The sequence below is a fragment of the Bos mutus genome, chromosome 13 (assembly GCF_027580195.1).
Source record: "Bos mutus isolate GX-2022 chromosome 13, NWIPB_WYAK_1.1, whole genome shotgun sequence".
Taxonomy (NCBI): domain Eukaryota; kingdom Metazoa; phylum Chordata; class Mammalia; order Artiodactyla; family Bovidae; genus Bos; species Bos mutus.
Genome location: NC_091629.1, coordinates 15,038,095 through 15,058,785, shown reverse-complemented (window position 1 = coordinate 15,058,785; position 20,691 = coordinate 15,038,095). Strand labels below are relative to the sequence as shown.

The following is a 20,691-nucleotide window of genomic DNA, read 5'->3' as shown; positions in this document are numbered from 1 at the left end:
GCGACTGTTTGGCTGGTGGTGCTGGTGGTGGTTGTTTAGCCTCTAAATCACACCTGACTCCTTGTAACCTCATGGACTGTAGCCCACCAGACTCCTCTGTTCATGGCATTTCCATGTAAGAATATTGGAGTGAGTTGCCATTTCCTTCTCCTGGCCCAGAGATCGAACCCCCGACTCCTGTATTGGCAGGTGGATTCTTTATCACTGAACCACCTGGGAAGGCTTTGACCAGAAGTAGCCACCACCTACCTCATTACATCATGCTTTATAAAAAAGAAATAGTCCACACACTACTATCTGATTTTATTTTTTTGAGGACAGCTATATTGAGGCATAGTTCACATACCATACGATACACCCATTTAAATCATGCAATCCAGTGGCGCTAACATAGTCATGGGGTTGTGAAACCATCAACAGTCAGCTCCTGAACACTTTCCTCACCCCAGGGAGAAGCCCGCCCACCCAGCCTCGGGCGGCCACCGGCACGCTTTCTCTGCATTCGCCTGCCCTGGATGTTGCGTATAAATAGGATCGCGTGCAATGTGGTCTTTCCCAAGTGACTTCTGTCACTGAGCATCATGTTTTCAGCTTCTCCACGTTGTGGAGGGGGCCCCGGTGGCTCAGTGGTAAAGAAGCTACCTGCTGATGCAGGAGTGCGGGAAACACAGGTTCGATCCCTGGGTTGGGAAGATCCCCTGGAGGAGGAAATGGCAACCCACTCCAGTGTTCTTGCCTGGAGAATCCTGTGGACAGGGGAGCCTGGAAGGCTACAGTCCATGGGGTCGAAAAGAGTCGGACACGACTGAACGCGACTGAGCATATGTGCATGTTGTGGCATGTTTCAGGACTTCATCACTTTATTTAGCAGGTCATGATAGCAGCATGCAGGATCTTCAGTTATGGCATGTGGGATCTAGTTCCCCGACCAAGGATCTAACCTGGCTCCATGCACTGGGAGCTCGGAGTCTTAGCCACTGGACCAGGGTGGTCCCTGACTTCATTCCTTTTTATGGCAGTCATCTCTTTCTCTTTTGTTTGCTTAGTTTTATTGTTGTCTCTTTAGGAAGGGATGTTCCATGGGAAAGGAGACTGGGAGGTTTAGACACAAGTGGGGACGTGTCCCGTGTCTTACCTGGCGCACGGCTGGGATGGGAACCCAGGCCTCCTACCCCATAATCCCCCCCGGCCACCCCCAGCGGCACAGAGCCACGTGTGTCCTTGAAACCGCACCAGCTCCATCCGTTGATTGATTATCTCAGGCCACCGAGCAGCATCAGAACTCACTCGGGCTGGGCGGGGAGAGACCTCCACGTATCCTGCCGTCTAGGGGAAAGTCTGGGTGGTGAAGTCCAGGAAGGTGTGTGTCTGTCACTCACGAAGCCTTGTCCTTCTCCCCTGGCGGGATCGTGAGCCGACACTAGTAGGACGGATAAACGTGACGAGCTGGACACCTTGCTTCTGCTTGTCACATGAGCGGCAAAGTACAGAGTGACTCAGTCTTGTCACCACGCTCTCCACAGCCCCGAGAACCACGGTAACATAACCTGGACCTAGAGCTACAGTAGGAATTCAGCTCCAGGCTGCTTTGCTGGGTTGATTTAAGATTTATTCCCTGCTCCCTGGGCAGGGCTGGGTTCTCTGGCTCATTGATTCCTCCATCCTGTATTTGTTCAGTCTTTGGGGGTCCCAGTCAGGTGTTGGGGATACAGAGATGAAAGATACAATCTCGTGTTCTCGGAGTGCATGGGCTGCAAGAGGAGGCGGGCTGCCATCACAGAAGAGCGAGATGACCACGGTGAGAGCAGGGCTGTGCATGCTCAGGTGGGTCTGACTCTGCGATTCTGTGGACTGTAGCCCGCCAGCCTCCTCTGTTCAGGGATTTCTCAGGCAAGAATACGGAGGGGGCTGCCATTTTCTTCTCCAGGGGATCTTCCTCACCCAGGGATCGAACCTACGACTCTTGCGTCTCCTGTGTGTCCTGAGTTGGCAGGCAGATTCTTTACCAGTTGAGCCACCGTCTGGTAAGAGTGCCTGGTGTCATTTGTGGAGGAAGAGTGGTCAGGCGGTGGTTCCTGGGCCGCCTTCTGAAGGGCAGACAGCTGTTAGCTAGGTGAGGAGTCGGGGTGTCCTCAGGCCTAGGAGTCAGCATTTGCTATAGTGGGGAGTGGGGTGTGGGCACCTGGGTGGGTGGAAATGGCAGGACTCAGCAAGTGGCTTGGGCCCAGCCATTGTGCAGAGGGGTGACGGAGGGGTGCTGAGCTGAAGTCAGAGGGTGGGGCTCCCTGTGGCAGTGAGGCGGGGTGAGGGGGCACCTTCTGACTGGGGCATCATCGCTGACTTCCCAAGTCTTCTCACGCTTCGAGAATTCAGACATTTTTGCAGTGTTAACTAAGAAGGCTTTTCTTAGCACTTTTCTCCAAAGACAATTAAAATGCCCCTCTGATAAAATTAGATGTTCTTTCAAAGGTTTGAGGAAGGAAGAGACCAGGCTTGGTTGATATTCTCTTGACACACGGCATTGGTGCCATTTTATTTTTGTTCCTAAGTAAGCGTTCTAAAAATACAATCAGACCATGCTGGGCTGCAGAAGTATGTTCACAGTGAAGTAGCGAGTGATTTGAAGTGATGGCTGCTTCCCAAATATTTTCTTTGTATTAAAAATATTACTATCTTAACTATAACCCCTTTCTATTAAGAAAAGCAAATAATCGGTGCCTGAATATTCAGTTCTTTTCCTCTCTTTATTTTCTTGTACTCCATGTTCGTGAGGTTGAACGTCACCGCATGTCGCTGCTAAATAGGTTTTTTTTTTTTTGGTTGTTTTTTGTTTTTGCTGCTAAACTTTGAGACTTTCATTTCTGCAGAAGCAGGAAAACAGCCCCAGAACTTTTCTACTAGCCTTTGTTTTCAACTTTTTAACCCTTTTGATTTAATTGGACATGTTTAGGGAAAATATGTCCCCACAAAATCTAGTGCTGTGTAATTACTTGGACACATTTAAGTAATTGTGCTACTGTGGTAAAGAGAGAATTCAATCCATCACGTGTAAAATAGAGGATATGTAAATTAAAATAGTCTTTGGAAAGATGGTTATAATCTTCTTTTAGAGTCAGTCTCATTGGGCTTCCCTTTGGTAAAGAATCTGCCTGCAATGCAGGAGACCTGGGTTTGATTCCTGGGTTGGGAAGACCCCCTGGAGAAGGAAATGGCAACCCACTCCAGTATTCCTGCCTAGAGAATCCCATGGACAGAAGAGCCTGGCAGGCTACTGTCCATGGGGTCACAAGAGCCGGACACGACTTAGCGACTAAACCACCATATCAACTCCAACGAGTTTTGGATTCCAGGGTGTGAAGTCTCGTATTATTTGGCTTTATTGAGGGAACGTACAGATATTATGCCTGAGACTACTATGTTAATGAGATGTATAGAGTGGGGAGTTTAAAAGGAACCTTTTGGAGGGCACTGCAGTTTATACTCATCATCACAACGTCCTTCCTTTTCGCTGTGCCTGGTTTGTTAGGCAAGTGCTAAGCAGGCATCATCTCACTGAATCCAAGTGGATAAATTTAATACCAGCTTTTCTCAGATGAGCAATTAAGGTGGCATCCCACTAGACAGAATGGTCTGCGATTCGCTTTTCCGTAATGGCACAGTATGGCAGTGTTTCCTTCTCAGTTGACGTAAATCTGCCGTCCTCTGATTTGCGGTTGCCAAGCACTCCAGCGTGTCCGCAGTTAGCCAGGCCCTGAGACTTGGGGGCTTACGTTGCCCCTAGTTTTCCATGAGTGCAGACTGTCTCCTAACGCCCATCCTTGTCTAAACCCATTTCTGGACACGTTTTTATCAGACTGGGGTGGGTCATTGGATATGCAAGCCGCTCCGGGACATCAGAGGCACCTCTGTGGTACGACACAGTAAAAGCATGTCATCTTTGTGTCCAGATCAGGGCTCGGGCTGGGGGCACTGGGCAGCTGCCTCAGATCACACCCACCCTCTCTTCCTCCTGCGTCGTCCCTGTGTGCCTCTAGTCCCTCCCTGCTCGTCTTGCTAAGCTGTCTTCTCTCGGAATCGTCCCCCAGTGTGGTTGGACAGACGACCTACTCCTCCCCGAGGACGTGGAGCCTCACACTGTATCTTTTAGGATGGGTCCTCTTAGATACTTGGAGCCAAAAGCCACAGCTTCCTCTTCCCCTCAGTATCTGGAAGGGGATCAGGCACTTGTGGGAGCAGACAGAGGTTTTCTTCTGCTGGTGATGGTGTGAGTGCTCAGCTGTGTCCGACTCTGCCGCCCCGTGGACTGTGGCCTGCTGGGCTCCTCTGTCAGTGGGATTCTTCAGGCAAGGATACTGGAACAGGTTGCCATTTCCTTCTCCAGGGGTCTTCCTGACCCAGAGATGGAACCCGGGTCTCCTGCATCTCCGGGATTGGCTGGTGGATTCTTGACCATTAGCGCCACCTGGGAAGGCCCATGCTAGTGCTAAAACCCAGCTCATATCAGCTTAGACTAAGACGTAATGGGCTGGTGTAAGTGAGAGCTCTCGGCCTAGCCTCTGGGTTCAGGTAGGAACCAAGGCCTCAGTGGAGCTCGTCAGGACTCTCCCTGGCTTTCTTCCTCAGAGTAGTGTCCACTGACTGCCTTGTTCTTTCTTACTGTGCCAGGATAGACCCCAGGCCCACCTCCTGTCCCCCCATCAACTCCCTACATTGATGAGAAAGCTGCCACATTCAACTCCAGAAGTACGTCCTGCGTACTTACCACCTCAGGACATGATCTAGACCCTGGGGTTCAGCAATGACCGAAGCAGGCAAAACACCCTTAACTTACCTCTCCTGATTCTTCCACAAAAGTTCTAATGAATGTCCCCAGGGATTGTGTCTTACTGGCCTGACTCGGGTCCCTGGGCCACCCCTGAATCTGTAGTGGGGTCCACCCACCGTGACAGGTGGGTTGAGCTGAGTCGCTGGAAGTTCCCGCCCGGAAAATGATACCCTGTTGCCAACGTGTGAAGAACGGGCGCTGCCAAGTCAGCAAAGACAGACGTGCTCCCCCACGGGCCAGCCCACTGGCTCTGGATGGCCGACTCCGCGGCCCTCGATCTCCCCGGGTGGATCTCCCTGGGTGGATCTCCCAGGTGGGGTCCCCCCGGGTGGATCTCCCTGAGTGGATCTCCCTGGGTGGATCTCCCCGGGCGGATCTCCCTGGGCGGGGCTTCCCAGGTGGATCTCTCCGAGTGCATCTCCCTGGGTGGGGCTCCGCGGGTGGGGCTCCCCCGGGTGGATCTCCCCTGGTGGATCTCCTCGGCGGGGGCTCCCCGGGTCAGCCCTCGCAGCCCTGGGTTGCTGACTTGCGCTCTGTTCCTCTGTCGCAGCTCCAGGTGAAGATGAGCGAGCGGGCCGCCTCGCTGAGCACCATGGTGCCTCTGCCTCGCAGCGCCTACTGGCAGCACATTACCCGGCAGCACAGCACGGGGCAGCTGTACCGCCTGCAAGGTGAGCGGGGCGGGGCAGAGGGCAGGGTGCTGGAGCGGAGGGCGTGGCTCCGCGGGGCTCCGGGGCGTGGCTCCGCGGGGGAGGGGCGGGGGGCGTGGCTCCGCGGGGCTCCGGGGCGGGGCGCAGCGGGGGAGGGGCGGGGGGCGTGGCTCCGCGGGGCTCCGGGGCGGGGCGCAGCGGGGGAGGGGCGGGGGCGTGGCTCCGCGGGGCTGCGGGGCTGCGGGGCTGCGGGGCTGCGGGGCTGCGGGGCTGCGGGGCTGCGGGGCTGCGGGGCTGCGGGGCTGCGGGGCGGGGTGGGGCGGGACGCAACGGAGGCCAGAGTCCTCCCGGATGCTGCGTCCTTCCCCGCAGGTTAGTCCCCTTTCCCCCAGAGCCCAGTGTTTCTGAGGCAGGGGCCTCGGGCTCCATCCCAAGTCAGGGCCCTGAGACCCCGCCTGTCTTGTGGGGAGGACAAAAACGAAACATCCTCAGGGCAATCTGGACAGAGGAAATGTCACATGAAGGAGACCCTCATTTTACAATTATTTTAACTAACCTAACTCCCTTTCAAAACAAGTAGGCGTTCATCAGAAATGCCGGAAGACTAAAGGTCTTACCAGGGCCCTGACGGTGTAGTCATATTTTTTAAAATCTTAAGTTTAGAGCAGATGTGTTAGATGCTGTTGACATATGGTTTGTGTGCTCCTTGGGTTATATAGCTACCTCTGACAATGTCTGCATCTGTTTGCAACAAAGAAAACAACTCTGTTTCCTAGCATATAGACACAACTTCTTCAACCATAACAACAAAAAAATGCAAATTTACCTGCATTCAAAAAGCCCGTATTACGGTTGGAAAACAGTACATAGCTGAAAGAGTCTGGTGTCATCACCAAGGACTGCTGCTGCTGCTAAGTCGCTTCGGTGTCCGACTCTGTTCGACCCTATAGACGGCAGCCCACCAGGCTCCTCCGTCCCCGGGATTCTCCAGGCAACAACACTGGAGTGGGTTGCCATTTCCTTCTCCAGGAATTAACTATAGGAACTTATAATTACTAGAGGCCCTTATTGAATATAACTGGCCTAGAACATAACAATTCTCTGCCAACACAGGCCTTAGTTGACTTAGGAAGCACAGAAATCAGTCAATTTCCTGGTCTCCATGTGTTGCCACACTGGTGCAGAACTCTCTTAGAAGCTAACTGCTACACTGACCTGGACAGCACCTGAATTATAGCAGGCTTCTGCTTCCCCAAATTGTTTTTGCCCATGTTTTCAGACTATCTTCTTTGCTTTTTCACATTTCTCCAATTACTGAAAATAAGATTCACAAGTTACACCGTGCTCTATCAGGCCTTACAGACCTAAATAAACATCCCCATCACTTTTGACAAGGCCTTCTCCCAGTTCCCTTACTGTCACAGAAATGGTTCTCACCACTGGTACAGACTTATTTCCCCCACTGAGAATTTCTCTCAGTATTCTTTATGGCTTAGTTCAAGTTCACCATTCCATAAAATTTCTAGGGACTACACCAATTTCTGGGGACTACATCACCAAGGACTACTGACCCACTAATTCCAGAAAAACAGTGGTGATAATGTTACCTCTAGACACGGAGCAGAACAACACAAAACATCACCATGAAGGAGGAAAATCACCGTAGAGAAGTTTGCGTTGTTTTTATCAAATATAGCAAGCCACAAACCAAACGGCTCATCAGAATCGGACTTGGGGTTATTTGATAAGGCTTTATATTTCAGTTCAGTTTATATTTAAGTTTGTTATTTATTACTTTTATAACCCAACACTCAACAGTAATGAGATTCAGGCAGATTTTGGATATATATAAGCTTCCCTTGTGGCTCAGAGGGTAAAGCATCTGCCTGCAATGCAGGAGACCCGGGTTCGATCCCTGGGTCAGGAAAATCCCCTGGAGAAGGAAATGGCAACCCCTCCAGTTTTCTTACCTGCAGGATCCCACGGATGGAGCAGCCTGGTGGGCTACAGTCCACGGGTAGCAAACTGAGCGACTTCACTTTCCCTTTTGGTTCCAGACCATCCCAATAAAGAGAATATTGTGATAAAGCGAGTCACACAAATTTTTTTGGCTTCCCAGTGCATATTAAAGTTATGTTTACACTAGCCTATGGTCTATTAAGTGTGCAACAGTTGTATGTCTAAAAAGATATACATACTTTAATTCAAAAACACTTTGTTGCTAAAAAATGCTAACCATCACGTAAGCCTTCGGTGGGTCGTAGTAGTAACATCAAACATCACCAATCACAGGTCATCAAAGCAAGTATAATAATAATGAACAAGCTGGAGATATTTCAAGAATTACTCAAATGTGACACAAAGACACGAAGTAAGCAGGTGCTGTTGGAGAAATGGTACCAACAGATTCACTCAGCATAGGATTGCCACAGATCTGCTATTTAAAAAATATATAGGGACTTCCCTGGCCATCCAGTGGTTAAGAACCTGCACTGCCTCCACGGTAGGGGGCGTGGGTTCGATCCCTGGTTGGGGAACTGGGATCCCGAATGCTGCATGATGAGGCCCTAAAATACTCAATCAAAAAGAAATTTTAAAAAGTTAACAAAAGTGCAAATCTGTAAGCATAATGCAGTGAAGCAGAAAATGAGGTCTGTGTGCATCGCTGTAGAAGTAAGTCCAAGTTTATTGGTACAGATTTTACAAATGAGCACAGTAGTAGTGCTTGCAGGACAGTAATTTAAAGATAGCGATTGCTTAGTTTCTGATGAAATAAATTCCAGTGATAATAAGAAAAAAAAAAGCCATGGAATCCCTGCAGAGATGATGGGTTATCAAACTTTGTGACTGGTAATTGTATAGGGTTTTGAAGGTGATTGTGTTCTAGGATTGAAGATGATAATTAAAACTATGATTGTTTGTTACATAGTATAGCCTTCATTGAACCTAAGCTCCCAATAGAATTCTTACATTTTTCCTGTTTTGACTGCATGCTAATACTCAATGAAATATCCTATTATCTTAGAATATTTCTGTGCACAAGAATGGCATTATAATTGCTTCAGTGATTTTTTTTCTATGTTTTGTATCAATTATTTCATCAAATTGTTTGTTTTCACATATTTTTGTTACCTGTGTAGGAATTAATGTAAATGTGTTTTATTTTGATACTCAGTTTGTAACCGATGTTTCCGAGATAGTACCTCATCAGCAAGTTCTATGTAGATTTGTCTATATTTGTCTTATCTTGGGATTGCTTCTTAGTCACCAGTATTCATTGAGATACAGTGCTAATATGTGCTGTGTATGTATTGAATAGCTTGGAAACTCAATTTACCACTAAATTTGATAGATTTTTAAAAAATGTTCAGACTACATAAAATTATCTCACGTCTCAGGGGTGGCCATTCACACGACGAATAAATGGGAAATGTTCATCTGTCCCACCTATGAGGCTTCCGGTGGCTCAGCGGTAGAGGCCGCCTGCAATGCAGGAGACACGGGTTCCACCCCCGGGTTGGGAAGATCCCTGGAGGAGGAAATGGCGACCCACTTGAGCATTCTTGTTGAGAAGTCCGTGGACAGAGGAGCCTGGCGGGCTATAGTCCTTGCGGTTTTAAAGAGACAGACAGGACTGAGCAGCTGAGCAGGCTCACACACATTCCACCTGTCCCACCTGCCTTTATTCCTCCCGTCTGCCCACCCCCAGAAAAAAAGGAACTTGAGAAAATGAGTAACATCGTGGCCCTGTGTGTGTCCCACGATGAGCTTACACAGCGCCTCGTATCTTGTTTTGCTGGTATCCGTGAGTTGTAATTTCTCTGGCCAACTGACCTCCCCTAATGTATTTCAGATTGATTTTTGTCTGACGGATCCAGTGGCTAACCTTGGAAATCATGCAGAACTTTATGAGGGAATTTATCCAAGAGGTTTGAGAAATGTTTTCCTCTCCAAATTTGGTGCTAGAGCGCCCCCTACTGGTTGACGCTTGGATTTACCGCTTTATTATTCTGTCGGTGAGGAGAGGAGCGTGCTGGGTCTGACACGCCCGCGTACCCTAAGATGTGTTCATCCATCTTCGCTGCTTCCTCCACCCCATTTTCCAGTTTCAAAACTAAATTCTCTTCTCTGCTTAGGCATTTACAGAATTAACATGTGAGCTTCATCGTGAGAATTGAGAAAAAATACATGAAATAGAAGCACTCAGCCGAATGTTGAGCCCCGTGTTCACAGGCTTCTTCTAAGAATTCATTGTATAAAATGAGTTGCCATTTCCCAGTTGTCTTCTATATTGTCCTGACCCTGGTTGATGCCACCCTCCTCCAAAAAAGTACTGCTGCTGCTGCTAAGTCACTTCAGTCGTGTCCGACTCTGGATTCTCTAGGCAAGAACACTGGAGTGGGTTGCCATTTCCTTCTCCAGTGCATGAAAGTGAAAAGTGAAAGTGAAGTTGCTCAGTCTAGAGTCCAATAATTGGGGGCAAAATCAGTCTTTTAGTCGCTCAGTCGTGTACAACTCTTTGTGACCCCATGGACTGCAGCACGCCAGGCCTTCCTGTCCATCACCAAACTCCCGGAGTTTGCTCAAACTCGTGTCTATTGAGTCGGTGATGCCATCCAACCATCTCATCCTCTGTTGTCCCCTTCTCCTCTCATCGTCCATCTTTCCCAGCATCAGGGTCTTTTCCAGTGAGTCAGTTCTTCCCATCAGGTGGCCAAAGTATTGGAGCTTCAGCTTCAGCATCAGTCTTTCCAATGAATACTCAGGATTGATTTCCTTTAGGATGGACTGGTTTGTGCTACATGTTAAATTCTTTAGGAAATTCAGAGAGCAAATCAATATTTTCAAGACTCTGAGATGTCCTGCAGTAAAAAATAAATCTGTTTAATCTTGGTTAAGCCAGGGCTCTGTAAAGGTGAACATGCAGTCTTTTCTCTCCTTTTTTTTTTTTAATATAAACTGACATTAATATACAACTAGTAAAGTGCCAGATTTGTTCCTTTCAAGGGAGATAGGACATACTCACTGCATATCTTTATAAAAGCTACTGTTTCTTGAGGACCCACTGTGTTCCTGTCTACACTAGGAACCTAACGTGGTGGTGGTGGTTTAGTCGTGTCTGATTCTTCTTCGACCACAGGAACTATAGTCCGCCAGGCTCCTCTGTCCCTGGGGTTTCCCAGGCAAGAACACTGGAGTGGGTTGTGTTCCCTTCTCCAGGGGACCTTCCTGACCAGGGACTGAACCTGGGTCCCCTGTGCAGCAGCAGTGTTTGTACTGCAGGGGGTCTCCTGCATTGCAGGCAGACTCGTTACCGACTGAGCCACTAGGAAAGCCAGAATGTAATATACGTGATCTCATAGACTGCAAAGCGGCCGCTTGGAAGTATTTTATTCCCCTGTGCAGCTAAGACACAGAATTTGAAGTTAGTAATGTGTCTAGGATCACCTGTGTCGTGGAGCTGAGGCTTTCGTCTCCAATAATTCATTGTTTGATAAATGTTAGTTGAGCATCTGTTTTATGCTGAGCATTATGCTAGGTGATGGAGCCACAGTGGGGCTACTACACAGGCTTGTTTCTGCCTCCTACAGGTTATAGTCAGAAGGAGAGCCACAGCCAACAATTACACACGCATATTTAATTTCAAATTTGGTCCGTGTCATATTGAAAAGAAAATGTTTGTAGTAGAGAATGGTAAAGCAGAGTTGTAGCCAGTTTGGGGAGGAGGGTCACAAAGAGACTTCTTTAGAGGGGCTGCACCATTTACCCCAAGACCTGGAATCTGAAAAGAGGAGTCCTATTGAGCATTATCCACAGAGAAATCAACATATGCAAAGGCCCTGGTGCAGAAGGAGCTCAGATTTTCAAAGAACAGAAAGGAAGCGGTGTGACTGGTGCATAAAGGCTTTTAGGAGAGAGCCGGGTGTGTCCAGCTTCTTGGCAATGTTCTTCTTAAACTCCCTCATCTCCTTCTTTAAGTTAACATGTTAGGAATTTTGCCCTTAATCCTAAGGCGCTCCATTTCTCAATATGCTTAGAACCCTTCTGTAGAAATTGCCTCTGAAGAGAGCGTCCCTTGTTTCAAAGCAAAAATGAGAAAAACATAGGCACTTATATCATTGATCCAGCGTGATGTGATTTTGGATATTCGTGGGGAATCAAGGAGCCGCATCAGATGTCTGTGCCACTCTACGGGCGTCTCCCTTGTCGCCTTTCCTGGCTCACCTGGCAGCAGGTGGAGTTGGCCAGAGACTCCATTTCAGTGAAGGCAGAACTGAGACCCCTGGAAGTCAATACTCACCGAGATCACATGGCCAGCGGGTGGACGGACTGACACTAGAACTCCAGGGTTCTGACTCCTGGTTTAGGGTCTTTCTTTCATTGTATATGCTTGCCTTTGGGTGGAAATTCTGCCACCGCGGCTGTTTCCAAAGTGAATACCATGTGATGGAAATAACTCCTCCAGAGGGTTGGTTCCAGGTCGTGCAATTTACATTTTTATCCTAAGGAGGATAGAGTTTTTGAGCAAGTGGTTACTTTGGAGGGCTTAACCTTGGGTTTTCTTTCTTTTTAAATATTTATCTTTTATTGAAGTATAGTTGGTTTACAATGCTGTTTTAATTTCTGCTGTACAGCAAAGTGATCCAGTTATGCATATATATGTATACATTCAGTTATACACATATATGTATACATTCAGTTATACACACACACACACACACACACACACACACATATGTGTGCTAAGTCACTTCAGTTGTCTCCAACTCTTTGCAACCCCATGGACTGCAGCTCACCAGACTCCTCTGTCCGTGGGATTCTCTAGGCAAGAGTACTGGAGTGGGTCGCCATGCCCTCCTCCAGGGGATCGTCCCGACCCAGGGATCGAGCCCAGGTCTCTGTCTCCTGCATTTGCAGGCAGGTTCCTTTACCCCTGGCGCCTGTGCCTGCGTTTTATACTCTTTTCCATTATCTATCACAGGGCATCGACTGTAGCCCCCTGTGCTGTAAGCAGGGCCTTGTCTGTCCCTCCTGGATAGAACAGTTGCCTCTGCTCGTCCCGAACTCCCATCCATCTGTCCCCCAGCCCCTACCCCTTGACAACCACCATCTGTTCTCTATAATGTTGGTTTTTCAGTATTAATTCTAATACAGCTACGTACATTGTGTGTGCATCTAGTAAGAGAGAAGTAGATTAAGATCCGAGCAAATTAGAATAGAATGATGACAGAGAAACCGGGGTCTCACACTCGCATGTCTGTAGGGGCCACGAGGACCAGCCAGTGTGGCGCGGTGGGCTCCCTGGTGAACGTGGCAGGGAGAGCGCAGGCCACTGGCCCGGCCTTCCCCAGTGTGCAGTTACCCAGTGTCGACAAGGAATGCCGCGTGCTCTGTGCCCCGTGCAGGCCAGAGAACAGGGCTGGGCACAGAGAGGGCACAGGCCAGCGCCAGCTTGTGACCTCTGTGTGTGACCTTTGCACGCGTTTGTGTGCGTTGGAAGGAGAATTGAATTCATGTGTAAAATGACTGGGAAGCTGGAAGGAATGATCTCTAGTGATTGGGATATTTTACTATTCTAACTTCTCTAATAGTCACCGCTATATTACCAGTGACTGTATGATACATATATAGTTTTCTTATGGTTCAGATTTGAGGCTTGTAAATATCTGAATCCACGATTTCTTATGTCAGAAAGGGACTAGACTGGGCCGTGATGGAGCCCAGGGCTGTTGGGATAAGGAGATGCGCTTAGGGCGTAGGGCCAGCGCCACCATGAGCCTTCCTGCTCCGTCCAGCGTTCTGAGCGCGCGTTGGTGGGGCGGGCATGCTCTGCTTAGCCGGTTAGACTGGCTTGATCTACATGTTTGGCTCCAGGAAGTCTGAACTGTATTGTAGATGTTACTTTGTTCACTTCTGAGGGCTCTTCACCTGATCTGCATTGTAAATTCCTTTGCGTGTGGTAACCCTTAGTCGCTTAATGCAACGAGCCCACTGACCGGAAAAGACCCTGATGCTGGGAAAGACTGAAGGCAGGAGGAGAAGGGGCGACAGGGGATGAGGTGGTTGGATGGCATCACTGATGCAATGGACTTGAATGTGAGTAATTCCGCAAGATAGTCAAAGACCGCGGAGCCTGGCAGGCACAGTTCACGGAGTCGCGGAGTCAGACTTAGCGACTGGACCGCAACAGCCCTTAGCCAGCAGATGGCAGTAGAGCACCTCTTGTGTTTATCAAACCACGCGCTCCGGCCGCAGGAAACGGCCAGCTGGGCTCCTGGGCAATCCAGCTGCTGTCTGTTTTTGTTCACAAGCTTTCATGGGAACATTCACGCCCATTCCTTACAGATTAACTGGTTGCTATTGAGCTGCAGGCAGTGGAGTTAAGTAGTTGCTACGAGACCATACACTCTGCAGAACCTAAAGTACTTCATATCTGCCCTTTTATGAAGTTCGCCAGCCCCTGTCCAGTGTCACAAAGGAGACTCGCAGTGGCCTCGTGTGACTTCTTTCTGACCTGGCCTTCCTGACACCTTCATTGTCCTTGGTTTGGAACTTAAACCTGAAATAATAAAGGCTGTGTGGCTTTTAAGAGGTCCTCCTTTACCGCAGGATTGCCTAGGAATAAATACAATATTGTCTTATTTCTGACCTGGTTTCCAAACGGTGTTCTCGCCAAAAGATTCCCCAGTCTTTTGATTGTATCTCGTTTTCCCTAAATCTGTTGGGTGTAGGAGTTGGTTGATGAAATATCGAGGAGGCGGTTGCCCCTCGTTGCTCCTGGTTTGATCCCATTGCTGTTGTTTGGTCGCTAGGTTGTCACCACCTCTTTGCAACCCCTTAGAACGTAACTGGCCAGGCTCCTCTGTCCCTGGGATTTCCCAGGCAAGATTCCTGGACAGGGCTACCATTTCCTTCTCCAGGGGATCTTCCCGACCCAGGGGATCTTCCCGACCCAGGCATGGGACCCGTGTCCCCGGCATTGGCAGGAGGGCTCTTTACCACCGAGCCACCTGGGGAGCCTGGTTCGCACATAGCCAGTGCAAAGGCCCGGAGAAGGCAATGGCACCCACTCCAGTACTCTCGCCTGGAAAACCCCATGGACGGAGGAGCCTGGTAGGCTGCAGTCCATGGGGACGTAAAGAGTCGGACACGACTGAGCGACTTCACTTTGCCTTTTCACTTCCATGCATTGGAGAAGGAAATGGCAACCCACTCCAGTGTTCTTGCCTGGAGAATCCCAGGGACGGGGGAGCCTGGTGGGCTGCCGTCTCTGGGGTCGCAGAGAGTCGGACACGACTGAAGTGACTCAGCAGCGGCAGCAGCAGTGCAAAGGCCACACACAAGTGATGTGTTAAGCACCCCGTCTTTCAGTGTGGTTTCACTCTCCTTTGCGTATCCTTGGGAGTAGCCTCTGGGGGAAAAGCGTTCTGTATCCTACATTATTTATGTCTGTTATACAGAAACTTGCGATGAGCTAACCTGGTTGTGGTTGCAACTGCTGATTTTAAAATCTCTTTTGGAAAAGGTGTCACCAGCCCTCTGAAGCTTCATCGAACAGAGACTTTTCCCACCTACCCATCTGAGCACTGACGGGCCTGGCATGAGCCGTGTCAGCCGCAGACCCACCCGGACGGGCAGAGGGCGCCCGGGGAGCCGTGCCGGCAAGCAGCTCCACGTCCTGCCTACCTGTGTGGTCCCTGGGACACTCTGCAATACTCTTTTTCTTTTTTCCCCTTTTCTTTCTTTAAAAAAAAAAAAAAATTAGCATACTTGAAACCTGCTCTATAGGTATTGACTTTGTGTTCCCCCTTTCACGGCTGTGGTTTTCTATTGTAGATACCGTGTGCCCTGCACCTTCCTGAATTTACCCTTTTGCGGATTCTTGTGATTTATTTTCCTTCTGAGTGTTTCAACTGTATGACAGTACTGACAATAAAACGGCTCTTAATTATTTGTTATTTGTTTATACCATATTCCTCAGTTATTAATATTATGGTTCTGCTTAACTATGGGCCATCGTATTTTATTATATCCCCACTTGGTTAAATCAGTGCTTGGACTCAGTGTGACCTGTTACATTAAGAAGTCACCTTTCCCAGCACCCTTTATATTATTTACCAGGGTTACAATTTCTTACACCATCTCCCCTCTCCCTCCCTTTTAAGAAAGCTTTTATTTTCTTCCATGTACCTTCCAAAAACGTTTTAAAATAAAAGATCATTCTTCACCCATATGGTCTTGGGTTTCTGGCTACATGGGTTTCTCTGTATCTCCAGTGTTTCTGAAGGTGTGTGAATATCTTCAGTGTGAACCCTGAGCATTGCATTTGATAGTATCCAACCATGTGTGTGTTTCTTCACTCCTTCATTCAGCTGCCTGTGCTGAGCATCTGCTCGTCCCAGGACCTTGTGATGCAGAGGGGCATGACAAGGAAATAAGGGCATAACTCTAATACAGCGTGGCATCTGCTAAATGGGCCTCCAGAAGTGATGGCCTCTAAAGAGACGGTCAGTCTGTTCCCTAGGCTTTCCCACTGGGAAAATGCCAGATGGGAGTTGAGTCTTGTGAGCTTCTGAGGTTATAATTGCTATAAAGCTGTATAAGGGATGGGGTCTGTCTTGGTCTCAACTCGATTCTCAGTAGCGTTGCCAGGTAAAATATGGGATCTAGTTAAATTTGAATTTCAGATACACAGTGAATAATTTTTTAGCATACATGTATTGCATGGGATGTGACTATACTTAAAAATGCCCGTTGTCTGTCTTAGATTAAAACTTGACTGGGTGGTCTCTATTTTTCCTTACTAAATTTGGCAATCCTATTTCCCAGACCCTAGAACATAGCTCATGCTTGAGAAATATACGTTGAACCTATGGATAGAGGAATAAACCCTGATCCTTGGGATGGAATTCTTTCTGCAACGGGAAGCAAATTAACATTGATTTGCATATGTTCTCAGTGCCAGGCACGGGCTCGATCCTTCCAAAATGATTATTTTCACTAAGGAGAAAAAAAAGTGTTTTTGCTAAGTCCCAAGAATGCTCCTTCCAAAAAGTGCATAATTTCCTAAAATGGAGATTGACCAATGAAACCCCAAAGGTCTTGCTGAAATCCCGCCTTGATCTGAGGTGGTTGGGGTTTCCAAGGATGCTGCTGGTTGGGATGTGTTTTTCTCAGGGGTGGAGAAACCTGGAGGAGGGGGTTAAGCTCAGCTGAGAATGAATTAGTGGCTTAGGGACACAGAAGCGATTTCGCGCTGATGGCTTTGCTGGGACACACTTGTGTTCCGTGTTCTCTTCCCATCCTTCTGGTTCATCCTGTTCTCCCAGGCGTATTTCTGTTCATCTTTTAAAAATTTGGTTTGCCACACACGTTTGATAGTTCACTCACTGTTCATTTTTCCTGACTCTATCTGGCTCTTATGTATTTTTTTTTTTCCTTGTTGAAAACTATCTCATAAGAGGTTCTCCCTGATTCCCAGGGCCTTGGCAGCCAGCATGGGGGATTAAGTTAAAGAAGTAGATAAAGGAAATGGAATTAAGGAAATAATTATAATTTTAATGAAGTCAGGATTGCTGAAGCAAGTCTACAGCTAATGAGTGTGTGAAGAAATGTTGCTGAATGTAGTTAACTATAAGCCAGAGACTCTTTTAGGACTTTTCAAAAAAGAAACATTGACAAAAAGGAGTTAGAGTTCTATTAGAGTCTCCTAACAGCTTCTACTTATTGTCTCTGCTATTCTTAGACTTTTACTTGTGTTATCTTACTTAATTCAATCCTCAACAGCTCCATGAGGTAAGTATAATTATTGTTCCTGTTTAACAGATGAGAAACTGATCCTAAGGAGTTTAAATAATCTAAAAATATGCCTAAGATCTCTTAGCTCTGTTAAAAGATAAACCGAGGCAGATTAAAAGAGTTTATTTGAGGGACTTAGCTGGTGATCCAATAGTTAAGACTCCTGGCTCCCACTGCATGGGGTGTAGGTTCGAACCCTCATCAGGGAACTAAGATCCCACATGCCCATGGCATGGCTTAAAAAAAAAAAGTTTATTTGAGTATCCGTCTCTTGGGATTGGGCAACATCAAACCAAAGATAGTTAGAAGAGCTCCACAGACAAGCTGGTGGGGTGGGATGGGGGTGCAGTTTTTATAGAGAATACTTGGAAGCAAAGCAAGGAAATCACTTGACTGCCTATGGCTGAAGCGGTTGCCTTATCTGGGAAAGACTAGTTGGCTGTTTGTGATGGCTTGTTCCTAAGTTTCATTTTCTTGAATTCTAGCGCATTGACTCTGGCTTAGGTTTTTGCTTTGCTCCAGTAGGCCACCCGGGACCACCCCAGTCTAACGGCCTTCCTGTTTGATTATGTCAACAGCTACTAAATGACAGACACATTTGAACCCGGGCAGTCTGATTCACGAGACTGTGTAAATTGTGTATCCCTTACCCATGCTGCTTTGGAGGGCAGCAAATATTTTCTTTAAAGGGCCAGAATATAGATATTCTAGGCTTTCTGGGTCATATGGTGTCTCTGTTCCTCCTGTATTGCAGAAAAAGCCGCAGACCGTGATCCTCAATGGGGAGGCATGGCCATGTGCCAGTAAAACTGTTTACAGAATCAAGTGACTGGCTGGAGTCACCCCACTGTAAGAACCCCCAGGACTGTCTTTTATCAGTTTCAGGGTTTTTGGTAGACAACATGAGAGATTTAAACACATTAATCTCTGACCTTAAATAAGAGAAATAGTGATTCGAAGTTATTTTGAAATTTCTTTTTCTAATCCTTAACCTGCTTGGTGAACACCTGAGTGTGAGAAGGGGTAACATTTCAGAGCTGTCCTGGATTTGTACGTAATCCAAACTGAATTCTTAAGTGCTTCCACCAACGTTGCAAATCAACTGAAATCTAAAGATTAAACTGCATAGTTTTACTTAGAGTTGTTTCTGTTTTAATTGTATGATGAGAAAAGTGACTTTTCTTTTTTTTGGCAGACGTATGATGGGGGTGGAGGTAAATTTTGTCTTCCGTTTTGCATGCTTATTTTATCCAGGGCTAAAAAAAGACCTTTGGGGCTTCCCTGGTGGCTCCGATGGTAAAGAATCTACCTGCAATGCAGGAGATTCTTCTATCTTTGGGTCAGAAAGATTCCCTGGAGGAGGAAAGGGTTTCCCACTCTAGTAGTCTTGCCTGAAGAATTCCATGGACAGAGGAGCCTGGTAGGTTACAGTTCATGGGGTCGAAAAGAGTTGGACCAAGCACGCAGCAGGCACAAAAAGACCTTTTACCTAACTTAAAAGGCAGAATGATTAAAAGGCAGTAGTTACTAAAATGCTTTCCAGGCAAGACAGCTTTGGTTTCTGTGCTTCATTTATTCATTTACCAAGTGTTTATTCTGTCTCATCTCTGGATATCCCAGGCTGAGTGGGAGTTGCTGAAAATACGGTGTGAATAAAACAAGCAGTGTACCTGCCTTCACAGTGCCTGACCCGGAAGCCAAATTATTTAAGCCAATTGCTCAGGAAACAGAAAAACTAAGGAGAACATCCGTTCATATGAAGGGGCATTGTACGGTTTTTAGGGGAGAGGATGGACGATCTTGCCCTTTCAGAGGAGGATACTGTGCCAACTTTTAACACAAACTTTTCCTTTTAGTCCCTAACAAAGGAAATCATTTTGCGATTTCCACACGAACGCAGTACTTTTCATTCCTATTGACATTTTAAGTTCTTTTGGTTAAATGTTGGAGGCAAGGCTGCCCATCTTCTGATGAAAGTCAATACTGGCTGACTTCAAAGCGAGGTTTTGGCTCAACCATGGGGATTTGAATCAGCCAAGGCAAGACCAGGCTTCCCTGGTGTCTCAGAGGTTAAAGTGTTTGCCTGGAATGCAGGAGACCTGGGTTCCATCCCTGGGTCGGGAAGATCCCCTGGAGAAGGAAATGGCAACCCACTCCAGTGCTCTTGCCTGGAGAATCCCATGGATGGAGGAGCCTGGTGGGCTACAGTCCATGGGGTCGCAAAGAGTCGGACACGACTGAGCGACTTCACTTCACTTCACTTACTTAAGGCAAGACCAGGTGATGGTCATTTGCCTACACTTGTGCTGAAGATAGCTCCACCCACGTTCTACTCGCTGAGCTTGTAGTTACCAGCTGTTGGCAAAAGACGCTGGTTTTGTCGGTCTGAAGTGGAGCCGATGAATCTGTATTTTCAATCAGTATCTCTGGGAAATTCCAGTGCGGGAGACACACATCCCACTTTAAGAAACCTTAAGGAGACAGACGTGGGGAGAGTTCCCATCAGGGGAGACTTGGCACCTGGAGTTGTCAGCAAGCGTGCTTACACAAGATACCACCGGCAGGAGGAGCTGGGGGCCAGCCGCAGGGGAGTCGGCAGGGGGAGCTGGGGGCCGCAGGGGAGTCGGCAGGAGGAGCTGGGGGCCGGCCACAGGGGAGTGGGCAGGGGGAGCTGGGGGCCGGCCGCAGGGACCCTGGCGATTCCGGGTGCAGGTTACGCGCAGGCCTGAGCTGTGCCGAGACTGAAGCTCGGGCGGGGCGGTCCTGGGTGGCACTTCCAGGGTTTCTGGTATACTTTCTTTGTTGCCATAGCAACTAGGGAGGCGCCTCAGTTTGACCTTCTTTGTCTCTGGGAGAGGCCTGAAGGGCATGGACTGCTCACACTGTTGTTTAATAGGAAAAAGCCAGCTGGGAGCTGCCGGAAAGAGACAGGCTGCGAAGCGCGGCTGGAGGAGGAGGCCGAGCCTGTAGGTTGTTAAGGACCCAGCGCTGAGCCGCCAGGCGGGCCGCCGCCGACTCCCTGCCCCGAGTTCTTTCCTCTGATTATAATAGTTGTGCTGTGTTATTATCTTTGGCCTTTGGTAATGAGTTCCCCTCCTCTGCTGAGAAGCAGAGGTTGCTGGGGTGGGTTTAAAGATGTCAGAGGTGGGTAAGAATTGTTGTTTTTGCTCTGAGTTCTGACCTGGACCGTGACTGCCCCCTTCGTGGTGTCTCTGTTGTGTTGACAAGCTGTGTTTATTTCCTTTCTTTACATTGGAAACCCTAGGAGACCAAGGAATAGCTTGTTTTTCAGTAGGTAGCCACCCTCCCTTGACCCACCGAATGAGGCCCACATGGAAGGCTTGTGTAGCAAGGGTCCTAAACTCTGGCCAAAGCGTCAGTGAAGTTTACCTGGCACACCGCCGTGCCCGTTTGGTA

General features: G+C 48.1%; 1 protein-coding gene across 3 annotated transcripts in view; it reads left to right on the top strand.

Annotated features, from left to right (window-relative positions):
- The window catches only part of DOK5 (docking protein 5), a 151,307-nt gene extending 135,602 nt beyond the window's left edge, over window positions 1–15,705 (top strand). For all 3 annotated transcript variants that reach the window (XM_070380999.1, XM_005891094.2, XM_070381000.1), the window contains 2 exons: window positions 5,376–5,496; window positions 15,002–15,705. In XM_070380999.1, the coding sequence (XP_070237100.1) occupies window positions 5,376–5,496; window positions 15,002–15,066 (186 nt within the window). In that variant the 3' untranslated portion in view covers window positions 15,067–15,705. The remainder of the gene's footprint in view (window positions 1–5,375; window positions 5,497–15,001) is intronic.
- Window positions 15,706–20,691: the final 4,986 nt, after the last annotated feature.